The sequence below is a fragment of the Hippoglossus stenolepis genome, chromosome 6, assembly GCF_022539355.2.
Source record: "Hippoglossus stenolepis isolate QCI-W04-F060 chromosome 6, HSTE1.2, whole genome shotgun sequence".
Lineage (NCBI taxonomy): Eukaryota > Metazoa > Chordata > Actinopteri > Pleuronectiformes > Pleuronectidae > Hippoglossus > Hippoglossus stenolepis.
Genome location: NC_061488.1, coordinates 1,149,611 through 1,164,610, shown reverse-complemented (window position 1 = coordinate 1,164,610; position 15,000 = coordinate 1,149,611). Strand labels below are relative to the sequence as shown.

Sequence of the window (15,000 nt, the reverse complement as noted above, 5' to 3'; positions counted from 1 at the left end):
ATTCGACTGCTCGACAGAAATATCTGTTACCTAACACTGTTCAGTCTTTGCTCCACCAATTATCAGTGTTAGAGATGCTGTAGTCGTTTAGTTCGTCTGTCTCTGGAGTCTCTCGCACTCCTGCTCTCCTGCAGTCTGTAAATTACCGCTACAACCTTCCACTCTGTAGCCCTATTAGCTGATAAAAGAATGAATATTTATCAACCCTGTACAGCCACCGATCGCATCCGAACAGAAAGAATGCACAGGGGCATCAGCTGCACCCTCGCCTCCGAAGAAACAAAGACTTCAACTCGCTCCTGTTCAACAAAACACCTCTTGCCAATGGAAAAAGAAAATCAAGCAAAAAGATGTTTCCTGGTCGGATTCAGCAAACAAGCAACTATTTCTAGGTTTGCACAAAACCTGCATGAGAGAAGCTGCAAAGTTAGTAGCAATCAAAGTCAAAGATTAACACGAGTTTTGGAAAAGCAGACAGTGGGATGACAGGCTGCTCGAGTTTGGAAATGTAGTCATATTAACACTAATGTCCTACAGCAGCTCAATGATGTTTTATTCCAGATTTAGAGGCTTAAACTGCACATTAGAGGCATTTGAATGCACCAACAGAGCTATTTCATTACTATGGAGCAAAGTGCATCTGCAGGAGATTTTTAATTTGTTCATTTCAACCCACTTCTGAGATCCACTCGTGCCGCCTTTGGCTTTGGTTGTAGTAATTATACCTTAAACTCTAACTTACGTTTTGTGATGGTGGAGAGTGTTGGCGTGGTGGTTGTTGGAGGCGTTGACTTTGTGCAGGTGCTCGATCCTCTCTTTCTCTTTCTCTACAAAGTTGGTGTTGGTGCCGGTGCTGGTGGAGGACGCTCGGGACAGCCGGCTGTGGGCCCGCGGCTGATCCCTAGGTGGGATTGGAGGAGGGGGAGGTGGAGCCGGGGCTGGGGAAGAGATCGGAGCTGGCATTTGGGCTGGGATCGTTATGGAGGCTGGGGCTGAAGCTGGAGCGGGAACCGGGATAGCAGTCGCACTGGTGCTGTTGGTGCTGTTGTAGGAATGGTGGGTGGAGGAGTGGTGGTGGTACTGCTGATGATGATGCTGGTGGTGGTGGTGGCTGTGGTGGAGGGAGATGGAGGTAGGGGGCTGGGGAGGAGTTTGGTGTTGGCTGTTGTGGTGGTAGTGGTGGTTCTTGGAAAGAGACACTGATGTGGTCTGAGTGGGCGGAGGTGGCGGTGGAGGAGGAGGGAGCGGAGGCTCAGGAGGAGCAGGTGGAGGAGGAACGACAGGTTGCCGGTCCAGACGCAGGTCCTTGTTCTCCTGGCTGAGCCGGTCCAGTTGGACCTCCAGCTCCTCGATTCGGCGCCGCTGGGTTTCTAGAAGCTTCTGCTGGCTCTCGATAATGTTGTTGAGTTCCAGGAGGTACTCCACGGCCCGGTTGGGGCTTTCTGGGCTGCCCTGGCCGGGGCCCTGGTTAGCATCCATGATTAGCTAAAGACTGTCGGATGTTACAGTTGGTTAGATACAGCGAGCTCTGAGGCTAAATGCTAAACTGCTGCACTCGATGAAATGCTGCCTGAGTAACAGCCACAGCTGGTGCAGAGCCAAAGGCTAACTCGCTGAGAGTTTGATACCCGGGGGTTAGTAGAGAATAAAAGAAAAGAAGCTCAACTGACTAAACACTGAGTGGAAGCCTCAACACAACAGAGAACCTCCACCTAAACTGTTATTTAGACCCAGAGCAGAAATACTTACTACTCTAAAGTCTAGTCTACAAACTAAAACCTAAAGTCTAAATAACTACTAAACTACACCCTATGGCCCTAAGGCCTACACCCTAAAAACTAAAATACCCTTCACCCTCCCCCCCACCAGAGGTAAGTGGGGGGGAGAGGACTTTTTCTTCTTCGACTGCTGCTTTGAATATCAAGATGGACCTTGTCCTGGTGAGCTCCAGGCGGAGAGCTTTATCGAGTCGTCAACCATTCCCTGGTTCAGTCAGATGTTCCTGCTGGGCTTCGACCCATGGCGGTAATAAAACAGAACAAACTTCTAGGACATAGAGATTGTTTTTCCTCCTCCCACAGTCAGAAAGTCTGTCTTTGTGTGTTAGTAACTCAGTTGTATCCCCTCCCTGCGCTCCATGCAGAAGATCAGAGCATCGGTTTCCCAGGAGCAGGAGTGGAGACCATAGCTGATAGAGATTTGATTTGTCCCTCTGGATCAACGATGTAGGACATTATCATTGCTGAGCAACTGTAGATTGTCCAACACGAGAAGTACAAGTGATATATTTCTCTTCCACAATCCAATCCAAGTGTTTTTTCTTATCACTGCAGCAGAACCAGAGTCTGCTCCACCACATGAAAACTCCCAAACTAGATGACTAATCACTTGCTTCCCTGCAGAACATTATTTTAAATCCTGGGATCAAAACTCCTGAAGTAAAATCTCAAATCAAACAGTCGGGAGTTTTCTGAGCAGGGGAAATAAGTAAATTAAGCTCAGTTCAGTTCAGATCCTCTCCATCATCAAAACAGTCTGGAACCAAACATCAAGATATCAACAAAATGCAAAGCTCCACAAACTGAAAGTGTTAAACGTTGAAGATCATCTTCTGAAAGACATAGAAGACGACACGTTGACCTCTTCCTGGTCCATGGGTTCACCTGCAGGACTCCAGTCTTCCTGCAGTCGCTCTGTCAGCGTCCAGCAAGGGTTGAATCTCATGTCTCCTCCCTGGGTGCCGTGAAACATTTGGGATGGAACATCATTATCATCCCGTTGGATGGCACTTCTGGATCCTTCTTCATGTCGTCCATCCATCACATGAAAAAGAAGAGAAAGAACAGTTTGGATGAGAGGACGGAAGGTTTGAAAGGACGAGAGTCAACAGGAAACATCAAATCAAGACAAAGTTGTTTCTTAGAGCATCGCATCTTTCTTGCCATTTTTTCATCTTTCATTCATTTACTTTTCTTTTCACCATCAGCCTGTCACTATCTCTCCTCTGTCTTTCTTTTCCATCTCTTTTTGTATCTATGAACTCAAACCTGTGCAAAAGTCACGTGCATTAACATTTAAAAGTCAAAACCAAATGTAGGAAGCCGGAGTCGTCCGGTCACAAATCAGCAGCCAGGCTGCTTGGAGACGTGCTCGGTATCTGAAACCAATCTCAAATTAAAGAGTTTCCAAAAGAAAAGTGGCACGTCTGTCTAACTAGCTGATGACATCCATTAGACACCATTAGGAAACAATGTGTGTTGGAATTTCAGGTTAAATGAATTCAAACTGGACTCATCTTTAATTTCTGCCACAAACTAGAAAGAAGATATTTACTGACACCCGCTGAAAGGATTTCTGGCTTATGTATAATATGCATAATATATATTGTCTGTTCGTACTGAACATACTGCACCACACACACACACGCACACACACACGCACACACACACACACACACACACACACACACACACACACACACACACACACACACACACACACACACACACACACACACACACACACACACACACACACACACGTCAAGCTATTTGGTCTCTGTTGCAAAGCGGCTGAACAGTTTCAGTTTTTATATCGTTTTCCATTAAGCACATTCAATTATTCATGACTCACTAACTGACCAGCATATATATATATGTATATATATATATATACATATATATATATATTTCTATTTCTCTCTCTCGAAAATAAGTGAGTATGCAGGTAAAAACAGATACAAATATTGTCTAACAAGAAACTAACTTACTGGTCTCAATATGATTTTCTTCTTAAAATGATTCTATATTATCATGTAGGGCGCCCCCTGGAGGTCAATGTTTGAATCATCAGCCTGAGACCGTTCAGTCAAGACTTTTCCAGTTTAGCGTCAACGCGCCAATACACTTGTTGCTTTGATTTTTTCCGAAAATGGCAGGAAAAGTTACGGTAAAAGTCCAGAGCAGCTGACTAAGACATTTGAAAGTTCACATTCAGCCCATTCTGAAAGTTTCAGAACAAAGTCCAAGCCTCAGTGCAGGTCTGAACAAAGATACCACACGACTGTTGTTTGTTATTAGCACAGTTACAAATATCAGTGGTATTTCTAATTAAATGTTGTTTCTCCTGGAACAGAACCGACACATCGTCACTTTGACTCTAGAGCAAGTTTCAGCTCATTGTTGGAAGCAGCTGTTTCCAGAGAAGAGCCGTAATACCCGGTGTCCACTTCCTGTCCTCAGACACAGCTAAAGAGCAGCTGGTGATCGCAGTGGAACGTTTAGCTGCTGCCTGGTGTTTCCCCTCAGGAGGTGGTGGAGACCAAACACAGAGATAAAAGAGAGGGAGCCGGTATCACACTGTGACACAAACGTCACTTCAAATTTATGATTCAATTATAAACTGTTTTCCAACAGTTTCAACACACCAAGATAAAAGCTGCTGATATATGTTAACGCAGCGTGCACTTCTTGTTTGTGCTGCCCTCTGGTGGACAAAGATTCAGACGTCATAGATTAACGAAGAACGTGACAAGCACAACTGTTTTCATCAACAATGAACTTTTATGATCAAAACTGGAAATCACAAGAGACATGTGACCTGTAAACTTAGATACGAGCTCATCCGATGAGAAAATGCGTTTATAGAAATCAGTAATTTATTGTTCAACATATTTACATTTTCTGGGTTAAAATAAATCTTCAGGCTTCGCATGGAGTCTGATTTATAATCACACTGAGTCACTGTGTCCACGTTTAAAACCAGTTTTTGTCTTATGATCTTTTATATAATTTCAGTCTAATTTAACAGCAGCAGGACTATTTTAATTGGCCAATTTTACAGTCGTGTTATCTGTCACACACACACACACACACACACACACACACACACACACACACACACACACACACACACACACACACACACACACACACACACACACACACTCAGTCCAATTTCACGTACATACACATGAAACACATTCAGACATGCATCACACTCTGATCAGTGAACACAGGCTGCACATGCACATACACGTCGGCACATACACATGAAAATCCTTATGGCCTATATAACCGACACACTTACATGACAGCAATGCACACATACATGACACACACACACACACACGCGATCACGCACGCACACGCACACACACACACACACACACACACACACACACACACACACACACACACACACACACTCAAACGACACGACGCAGCCTGCAGAAAAAATGAAGGAATAGCAGAGGCTCACAGGATTCAGCGGCTCCTGCAGAGGTGATGGAGGGATGAAGGTGGAGGTGGTGGAAGAGGAGGAGGAGGAGGAGGAGGAGGAGGAGGAGGAGGAGGGAGAAGGATTATTGATCCCCGCTCACATTTTTCTCTCTCTCTCCTCCCCCCTGCTGCTGCTGTCACCGTCATCTCCCCCAGAAAAAAAAAACACAACTGCTGCCGATGATGCTCCGCAGTTTCTGCTGTTGTTGATCAGAATATGATCAATTCAACTCCTCTCTCTCTCTCTCTCTGTGTGTCTCTCTCTCTCTCCTCATGTATTCCTCTGCTCGCCTCACTGCTGCAGGCCCGGCTCCTCTCCTCCTCTTCTTCCTCCCCCTTCTCCTTCTTTTTCTTCTTGTTGCCGAGTCAATCTCTTTCTAATTATCATTCCTCTGTGTCTGACGATCCACTGCTGCAGCGCTTCTTTCTCTCTCTCTCTCTTTCTCTCTCTCTCTCTCTTTCTCTCTCTCTCTCTTTCTCTCTCTCTCTCGCTGAAATAGTGTATTTTTCTTCTCTGCTATTCGGCCGTAGAGAGGAGAGGCGGAGGAGGACGGAGAAGAGACGGAGGAAGGAGAATGGTGTCGAGTCCAGACAGGCTGCCTGGATGGATGGATGGAGGAGAGTGTGTGTCGGTAGCAGAGAGAGAAAACACGCACTGTCACGCAGCCACAAACACAGAAATCACATCAGCAGCGAGCGCTGGTTTCATGCACGACCACAAACATGACACACGACTCACAGGATGTTCGCGTCTGCATCTGTAACTGTGACATGTTTCAGGAACAGAGACTCCTCTGGAATCACCGGAATTCATGAGGCTGCGTTTTAATGTCGCTGATTCAAATGAATGATGGAAAATATAAAAACTAAAAGCTCTAATGCAAGAAACCACCCAGAGGAACTTCAACCCAGGAATATAGATAAAAGAGTAGATTAGAAGTAGGCTAAAAATACTGCAGTAACATTGTGTAATACTATGTAGAATCGATATGCATTTGTTTCAACCGATACAGATAATATTGACGTGCTTCTCATGATACGATAACAGAAAAGAACGTATATAACCTGATCACAGAAACACTCGAGCAGTAACGCTCATGTTAAAGTCTTCATCCAGCCACCGAGCTGTGAAACCAACCAGTCACTGGACTAATGTCCGAGCTCTTCACGTTTCCCACAGAATTAAATCATGGACGCATGTGCACACACACAAAGCACAATCTCACTGGCAACAGATTCCGAGTGACAGGTACACAGACTAAAGAGTGAAGGACAAGTTCTCACAAGTGAAAACTCCATCGATGCAGCTGAAACTATGAGGTGTGACTGCGAGGACGGTAAAAACACGATGGACCATAGCATGAGCGTTCAGCAGTTTGAATGTGAGAGTGAGCACCTGGCAAAGAGCTGAAAGCGAGGGTTTCAGGTGTTTCCTCTCTGTGGGTCTGAGTTGAGAGTCGTCGTGTTTGACAGGCAGGTAGAACTGAAGGAGCCTTTCGGACGAGAGCTCGAAATGTCCTCAAGAAACACAAGCAGGTCCGGTTAGTTTAGTTTCATTCGCTCAAGACAGAGAGGACAGTGGAAGATGGAACGATGGGAAATCGAGGTACAAACCCAACTGAACCTGACAGAACACGAGCCGTTGACTTGCCTATATTGTAATTTGTTGCTTATGCTAAACTTCATGAAACTCATCAGAATACGATGTTTTTTCTGAGGTAACATTAAGTTAAAGTTTCACTTCCACTAAAAACTCAATTAAAATTTTGTACAGTTTTACAATGACACTGAAACAGTGAATTTAATGATCGGCCTCATTATGACCAAGACCTGATCGCTAACACCAGTATGGAAACTAAACTGGTCCGATCTGCTTTGTCCATCCATTGTCTTACATCTCTCAGGGTATCCACACTTTCCAGCTCTTCCTCTGAGATCCTGAGGCGTCCCCAGGCCTGATGGGATATGTTGTCTCTCCAGCAAGCTCAGGGACTACTTCTGCGTCTCCGCCTGGTTGGACGAACCCTGCAAACCTCCAGCGGAAGGCGAGCAGGAGGCTAGCTCGAGGCCTGAACCACCTCACCTGGCCTCTTGTGACAGGAAAGATGAACTCCTCACCTTGTCTCTCGGGCTGAGCTCAGAGAAAACTAGTTCAGCCGCTTGTATTTGTGACCTTGTTCCATCGGCTACTACCCAGAGCTCACGTCATTATTACAGGTTACGTGTCATTAACTGACGCTTTTATCCGAAGCGACTTCCAATGAGTGCATCTAACATCTGTGAGCGGCCATTCGTGGTTCAGCATCTTGCCCGGGTGAACTTTGGCGTGTGCGGGGGGTTCGAGCCGCCGACCTTCTGGTTGGAACGTGGATCAACCGATAACTTGAAAGCTTCGACTTGCGGCTCAGCTTCTTCTTCACCACGACGGTCTGTTACAACTCCTGCATTACCGCTGACACCCACCTGTCCATCTCGCGGTCCATCGTCCCCTCACTCGAGAACAAGAGCCCGAGAGTCTTGAGCTCCTTCACTGGGTCCATCGCTGCATCTTCAAGCCTGAACCAATCTTACTGGATCTTACAGACCCAGCCTCACAACTGCTCCCTGGAAACTCAAAGACAGATCCCAGCACAAAAACTATGTGACGGATTTCCACGAAACTTGGTGACAGGACATGTGCCAAGAAAGAACTTATTACATTTTGGTGTGGATCCAGATCAGGGGGCAGATTATCCCTGTCTTTAACATTAATAATTATTTATGGATCTTGACGACTAATATCAGACAGAAAACAGGGAACTGATATGAATGAGTGTGAGTGATTTAGTGCAGCTTGATTGAATTTAAGCAACTTTCTTTGCCACCTGAGCCACAGCACCCTCACATTTGTCTTGATTCATTCAAGCTACAAGTAATTATACAGTAAAGTGACAGGTTGGCAAACAGAGGTTGAAGAACGATTTGTATTATTGATATGTCGACTGTGATTTATAGAACAGAGGCGGTTTTGTGTGATAAATGTGATAAAAACCTCTTGAGCAGTAAAACAGGCCTGAATCACACATCACAGCAGATTCACAGTTTCCATGACGAGAAAACCTGAATCAAACATTCAGGATCAAACTGAACTGATCCTGAAGAAGCAGAATCAGAAAAGATGATGATCACAGGCTGAGTTCACAGGGACATCAGTCAATCAATCAATTGACAGCGATAATTAGGATCAACCGCACACAAACATCAGTGTTGTGGGAAACGTTGGGGGTTTAGTACAGCTTGTGCACACGCACACACGCTCACGCACACTCACACACACACACACACACACACACACACTCACACACACACACACACACACACATGCGCACACACACAGATCTGCCATGTCTGTGGGATTAAAGCTTTGATGGTGGTTCACCTGTGGTTGTAGCTCGTCCTGTGTCCTCCGCTGTGAAATATGATGAATATTAATAAAAATCTCCATCACACTCGGTCTGTGTCATCGGAGCTGAGGCTGCAGCCTCCAAAGATCCTCTATGTGCCACAAGATCCATCACTCTGTGGCTTCTACACACTGCTCCTTTTATAAAGCTGCTCTCTCTCGCTCTGTCTCTCTCTCTCGCTCTTATATACATACATATTTAAATATAAGCATATATAAGTATATATATATAGGTATAATGCCATATATATATGAATATAAATATAAACAAGTATATACACCCTCCGATCACAGGAGGGCAGCTGTGAGGATTCTAAAAACAGCAGCAGAGTGAGACGTCATTCTTTTTATCTACTCTTTGATGGCATTGTTCATCAACATCCTGCAGCCACTTGTGTGTCTGCACCTGCAGCAGCCTCCTCCTGCACCTCCTCTTCCTGCACCTCCTCCTCCTACACCTCCTCTTCCTCCTCCTGCACCTCCTCTTCCTCCCCCACCTCCTCCTCCTGCACCTCCTCTTCCTACACCTCCTCTTCCTCCTCCTGCACCTCCTCTTCCTCCTCCTGCACCTCCTCTTCCTACCTCCTGCACCTCCTCTTCCTACACCTCCTCTTCCTCCTCCTGCACCTCCTCTTTTCCTCCTGCCTCCTTTTCCTACACCTCCTCTTCCTCTTCCTACACCTCCTCTTCCTCCTCCTGCACCTCCTCTTCCTACACCTCCTCTTCCTCCTCCTACCTCCTCCTCCTCCTCTGCCTACAACTCCTCTTCCTCCTCCTGTACCTCCTCTTTCTCCTCCTGCACCTCCTCTTCCTCCCCTCCTCTTCCTACCCTCCTCTTCCTACTCCTGCACCTCCTCTTCCTTCCTCTTCTACACCTCCTCTTCCTCCTCCTGCACCTCCTCTTCCTACACCTCGTCTTCCTCCTCCTGCACCTCCTCTTCCTCCTCCTGCCTCCTCTTTCTCCTCCTGCACCTCCTCTTCCTCCTCCTGCACCTACTCTTCCTCCTCCTGCACCTCCTCTTCCTACACTCTTCCTCCTCCTCTTCTACACCTCCTCTTTCTCCTCCTGCACCTACTCTTCCTCCTCCTGCACCTCCTCTTCCTACACCTCCTCTTTCTCCTCCTCTTCCTACACCTCCTCTTTCTCCTCCTGCATCTCACCTTCCTCCTCCTACACCTGCTCTTCCTACACCTGCACCTCATCATCCCACATCTTCTCTACCTCCTCCTACACCTCCTCTTTCGCCTCCCACACCTCCTCTTCCTCCTCCTACACCTCCTCTTTCTGCACCACCTCTTCCTCCTACTGCTACTCCTCCTACACCTCCTCTTCCTTCTCCTATACCTTATTTCTCCTGCTGCCCCTCCTCCTCCTGCTCAACTTTCTCCTCATCCTCCCTGTTATTTATATGTTCTCCTTTCCTCCTTTCTTTCTCTCCTCCTTTCCTTCAGTTGCTTCCTTCCCCTCCTTTGACCACAAGCACAGGGAGAATACGGAGGAGGAAGGAGGAACAGGCTGCAGACAGAGGAGAAGGAGGAGGAGAAAAGAGAGAACAGAAGGAGGCTGCTCTAGTTTCTGACATTGAGCAGAAGCTCGACGCACAGTGATGATGTCACACCAGGAAACTAGAATCCCAGTCGCCTCCATGTTGGAGCCACAGACACAAAGAATCACTGAACCTTTAGTTTCACATCAGCTGTTGATTTGTATTTTAAATGTTTCTTCATGTTTCAGATTCAAATGACTTTGTTTTATTTTGCTTGTCGTCTCAGAAGTTTTCGTTTTTAAATTTGTCCTTTTCTGTGAAACACTTAATTATTAATATTATTATTATTAATGTTATCTGACTCATCAGGTGCAGATATCATCCTCGACATATTCAGTTTGTTTTATTTCTACTATATATAGATATATATATATATCTATATATATAGATATATATATATGTGTGAAATATTCATATATCATATAAACCCACAAATTGCGAAGGCGGAATGATGCTCTAATAAGGAATAATTCAGAAAATCCAAACATGATATTTACATTTACAAACATGAGTTCAGATTAAAATCAGTAAAACTCTGGTTTTCCTACGAAGTGAAAAAGCAGTGGTTTGTGTTATTGATGTGGAAACAGCTCAGTTATCTTCACTGTAATTCTGTTTTTCTATATTTGAATCTTTTCATAACCTCCTCCTCCTCCTCCTCCTCCTCCTCCTCCTCCTCCTCTCTCCTCTCTGTTCTCTGACTTCCTCCCACTCTCTCTGATTAGAAACTGAATATTTCTCCACACGAATCAATAACATCTGACGCACGACCGTCACAACACGAAGCTTCACCAACACTTCCTGAGACTTTTCAAACACAATACAAACATTGAACCGTCGTCCTGTCGCCTGAGGTCATGACCTCTGGGTCCACAGGCACCTGTCGTCATGGTAACAAGGAGTAGAGACCGAATCACCACCTCGACAGGAAGGAGACGCCGTTCGGAAAACTCCATCACTGCTGACAGGAGGAGAAATCACAGAGAGGAGGAGAAATCACAGAGAGGAGGAGAAATCAGAGAGAGGAGGAGAAATCAGAGAGAGGAGGAGAAATCAGAGAGAGGAGGAGAAATCACAGAGAGGAGGAGAAATCAGAGAGAGGAGGAGAAATCAGAGAGAGGAGGAGAAATCACAGAGAGGAGGAGAAATCAGAGAGAGGAGGAGAAATCACAGAGAGGAGGAGAAATCAGAGAGAGGAGGAGAAATCAGAGAGAGGAGGAGAAATCACAGAGAGGAGGAGAAATCACAGAGAGGAGGAGAAATCAGAGAGAGGAGGAGAAATCAGAGAGAGGAGGAGAAATCACAGAGAGGAGGAGAAATCAGAGAGAGGAGGAGAAATCACAGAGAGGAGGAGAAATCAGAGAGAGGAGGAGAAATCACAGAGAGGAGGAGAAATCAGAGAGAGGAGGAGAAATCACAGAGAGGAGGAGAAATCACAGAGAAGCAGCTTGAAGAGAAAAACTGAAGCCGGACAAATCTGAGTTCAAGCACAAGCAGAGTTTTGAGTGAAAGCGTCTCTGAGCCTCTAATCAATAAGTTCTGCTCTTGAATAAGGAGGAGAAATCCACTTTTTAAAAGAACGTAGTTTAGCAACGTTTAACAGTTATGATGTTATACCGTCAACTGTATTTATTTAAATTCTTTACGTGTCTGTGGAATCTTGAAATCGTAGCGACAGTCGAGTGCATGAGCGACATTGATCAGAACGTTCTTACCCTCGACCGCAGCGACAGATTCACTAATCAGATTATTACAAGATTCACTTTTATCATCATCATCATCATCATCATCATCATCATCATCATCATCATCATCATCATCATCATCATCATCATCATCATCATCATCATCAGCTTCAGTAACTCAGAGCTGCTCCTCTGCACATATTTATAACAGAAGAGTTCAGCAAAGTATAATTAGTTAGAGCGATATGTGGGAGGACGAGGCGTGTGTGTGTGTGTGTGTGTGTGTGTGTGTGTGTGTGTGTGTGTGTGTGATGTAAAGCGTATTGCTGCTTGTGTAGGTGTGTAATGTGTTTGTGTATTTCTTGTGATTCTCTTCAGGGACGTGAAGGAGCAGAAACAGATCAACACTGTGATTATCCCTCCTACTAATTTAAGTGTAAAGGGGCGTGTGTGTGTGTGTGTGTGTGTGTGTGTGTGTGTGTGTGTGTGTGTGTGTGTGTGTGTGTGTGTGTGTGTCCATCACTTCTCTACTTCTGGTTAATGCGGCTCCACCTCTGATCTGGGATCAGTGAGTGGGCTGTGGAGTTGTGTGGGAGCAGCACGATCACACATCTATGTACAGCCGACATACAGAATATCACCATCTTCAATTTCAACAAATAAATACGTCGTGTTTTCAGGAAATTCGTGTTTTAAACGGCCATGAAAATGTTACTGACTCAAAAAAACTTAAAATCTGCTTGTTTTATATCTGACGTTTTTCATCCAGCTCCTTTAAGTGAGTTAGAGGTTTGACTGTGGTTCTGGCAGCAGGTCGTTAACGTTCAGTTACTTATACACATGAGGTGGTGAATCATATCAAAGAGTACATTTATATATATATATACACCAGGTAGATGAATGGTATGACAGAGTACTGCCTCTGTATAATGTACAGTATATACAGCACCTGTACAGTGTAAAGCTGAATGAAGTCACAGTATCATAAAGAACTGGGGTTTATGGTGGATGACTAATGTTCAAGTGTATTGTCGTTAGATTGTTTCTGACACTGAAGAAGAAGAAGAGATTAAAGAGAGGAGGAAAAAACACAGCAAGTGAAAGAAGAAGAGGAAGAAAGGAGAGGATAAAGGAGGAGAGGAAGAAGATCAAAGAATGTGGAGGAGAAGATGAAGATATTAAAGAGAGAGGAGGAGAAGAAGAAGAAGAAGAAGAAGAAGAAGAAGAAGAGGAGGAGGAAATGATGAGGCAGCGGAGGAACAGATGCAAATAAAAAAGGGAGAACCAGAAAGGAGCAGGTAACCTGATTGGCTGCCTCTGGCTCTCCTCCCACCTCCCAACCAATCATCGGAGTCCTTCCCACACTCTGCTCCTCCAATGAAAACACTGAAACGTCAGGCGTCATTTTTCAAAACACACTGAACCAGCAGCTCTGAGCTCTGCTGCCCCCCAGTGGACGAAATGTAAACCTGCAGTTTACATAAAAAAGGAAAGACTGAAAACACTCTTCATCTTTAAACTCATCTTCAAATGAGCTGAAGTAAATGTAACCACATCGAGTAAACTCAGATTTTTCTGTTTTGAGCTCTGAGATGAATCATAAATCATAAAAGGTCCAAAGGTTACCGGAGTAACATAGTTGCTGTTTCAGTTAAACTCACAGTGGAAACAACAAATTGCTTCTTCATATGTTTTCCAGAGCCAGAAAGGAGCTTCTGCTTCTCCTCTTCTTCTCCTGAGTGGATCCAGTCACAGCTCAATGTGTTCACGTCTCTCCGTCGGGTCGACCGTCGACATTAAATTAACCTTCCAATGGAAAGGATGTGGTGACGTCAGTCAAAACCCTGAGAGGAAACTTGATAATAGTTTATATTGATCTGGACCAGAGGCTGTTCCACTGATGCAGTGACTCGTTTCAGACACAGGGTGGCAGTAGAGCTCTCTCATCATGTCAGGTTCTTCTCTGAGCTTTGACTTATGAACGTGTTCTTATATATACTATAGATGAAATGGTAAATACTTGTTCTGCAGTCATCCTGTACAGGCTTAATCTGGATCAATGTGAATGTTATATATATTATTATATATATCTAATTTAACAATCAGCTCTAAATATAAGCTTTTGATGTAAACCTGTCACATGGAACTTTGTCTCTCACAAGCTCCAAAGGCTCATTGAACCCAATACACAATAAAACATCTGATCAACGTGCACATTTTAAATGACTCATCCGTCTTTCACACGTTTTCTTTGCTCTTCGTTATTATGTAAATATCATAAAGAAAAGTTAAGGTGTGTAAACACAACAGATGTGAGCAGCCTCCATGTTTTCAACTCTGACTTCAGAGCTCATCAACACAATAACTTCACAAAATCATTGACGCCAAACGTATCTAAGACCAAACACGGAACATTTGAACCTGTAACCTGTGGTTTAACAGTTTAAAGTCTCCACAGAGGAAACTCACCTGTTGATCTCTGCAGGATGTTGATGTCAAGTTGATGTAAATGAAAAAGATCTGAAACGATGCATGAAGCACAAAACTGAGCAGAAAGAAGGAAACGACCTCATGTGTTGGATGTTTCTGTTTCCTGAGATAATGAGAAGCAGAGTCGATGAATAAATCAGGTTAATTATCCTCCTGGTGTCGGAGATCCATAATCTGTGAGGAGAGGGGAGGAGAGGAGAGGAGAGGAGAGGAGAGAGGAGGAGAGGAGAGGAGGGAGAGGAGAGGAGAGGAGAGGAGAGGAGGAGGGAGAGGAGAGGAGGAGAGGAGGAGAGGAGAGGAGGAGAGGAGAGGGAGAGGAGAGGAGAGGGAGAGGGAGGAGAGGAGGAGGAGAGGAGAGAGGAGAGGAGAGGAGAGGAGGGGAGGGGGAGGGAGAGGAGAGGAGAGGAGAGAGGAGGAGAGAGAGGAGGAGAGGAGAGGAGGAGGAGGAGAGGAGGAGAGGAGAGGAGGAGAGGAGAGGAGGAGGAGAGGAGGAGATTCTGACGTCCTAAAGTCAAAAGGAAGCAGCAACATACAGATACAAAATCAAATATACTAAA

General features: G+C 45.1%; 1 protein-coding gene across 2 annotated transcripts in view; it reads right to left on the bottom strand.

The window, feature by feature from the left end:
• LOC118111473 (IQ motif and SEC7 domain-containing protein 2) overlaps window positions 1-8,826 on the bottom strand; it is a 30,660-nt gene extending 21,834 nt beyond the window's left edge. For both annotated transcript variants that reach the window (XM_035160104.2, XM_035160105.2), the window contains exons 1-2: window positions 8,698-8,826; window positions 743-2,801 (exon numbers count right to left, since the gene is read on the bottom strand). In XM_035160104.2, coding sequence (XP_035015995.1) covers window positions 743-1,479 — 737 coding nt within the window. In that variant the 5' untranslated portion in view covers window positions 1,480-2,801; window positions 8,698-8,826. The remainder of the gene's footprint in view (window positions 1-742; window positions 2,802-8,697) is intronic.
• Between the last annotated feature and the right edge of the window lie 6,174 nt (window positions 8,827-15,000).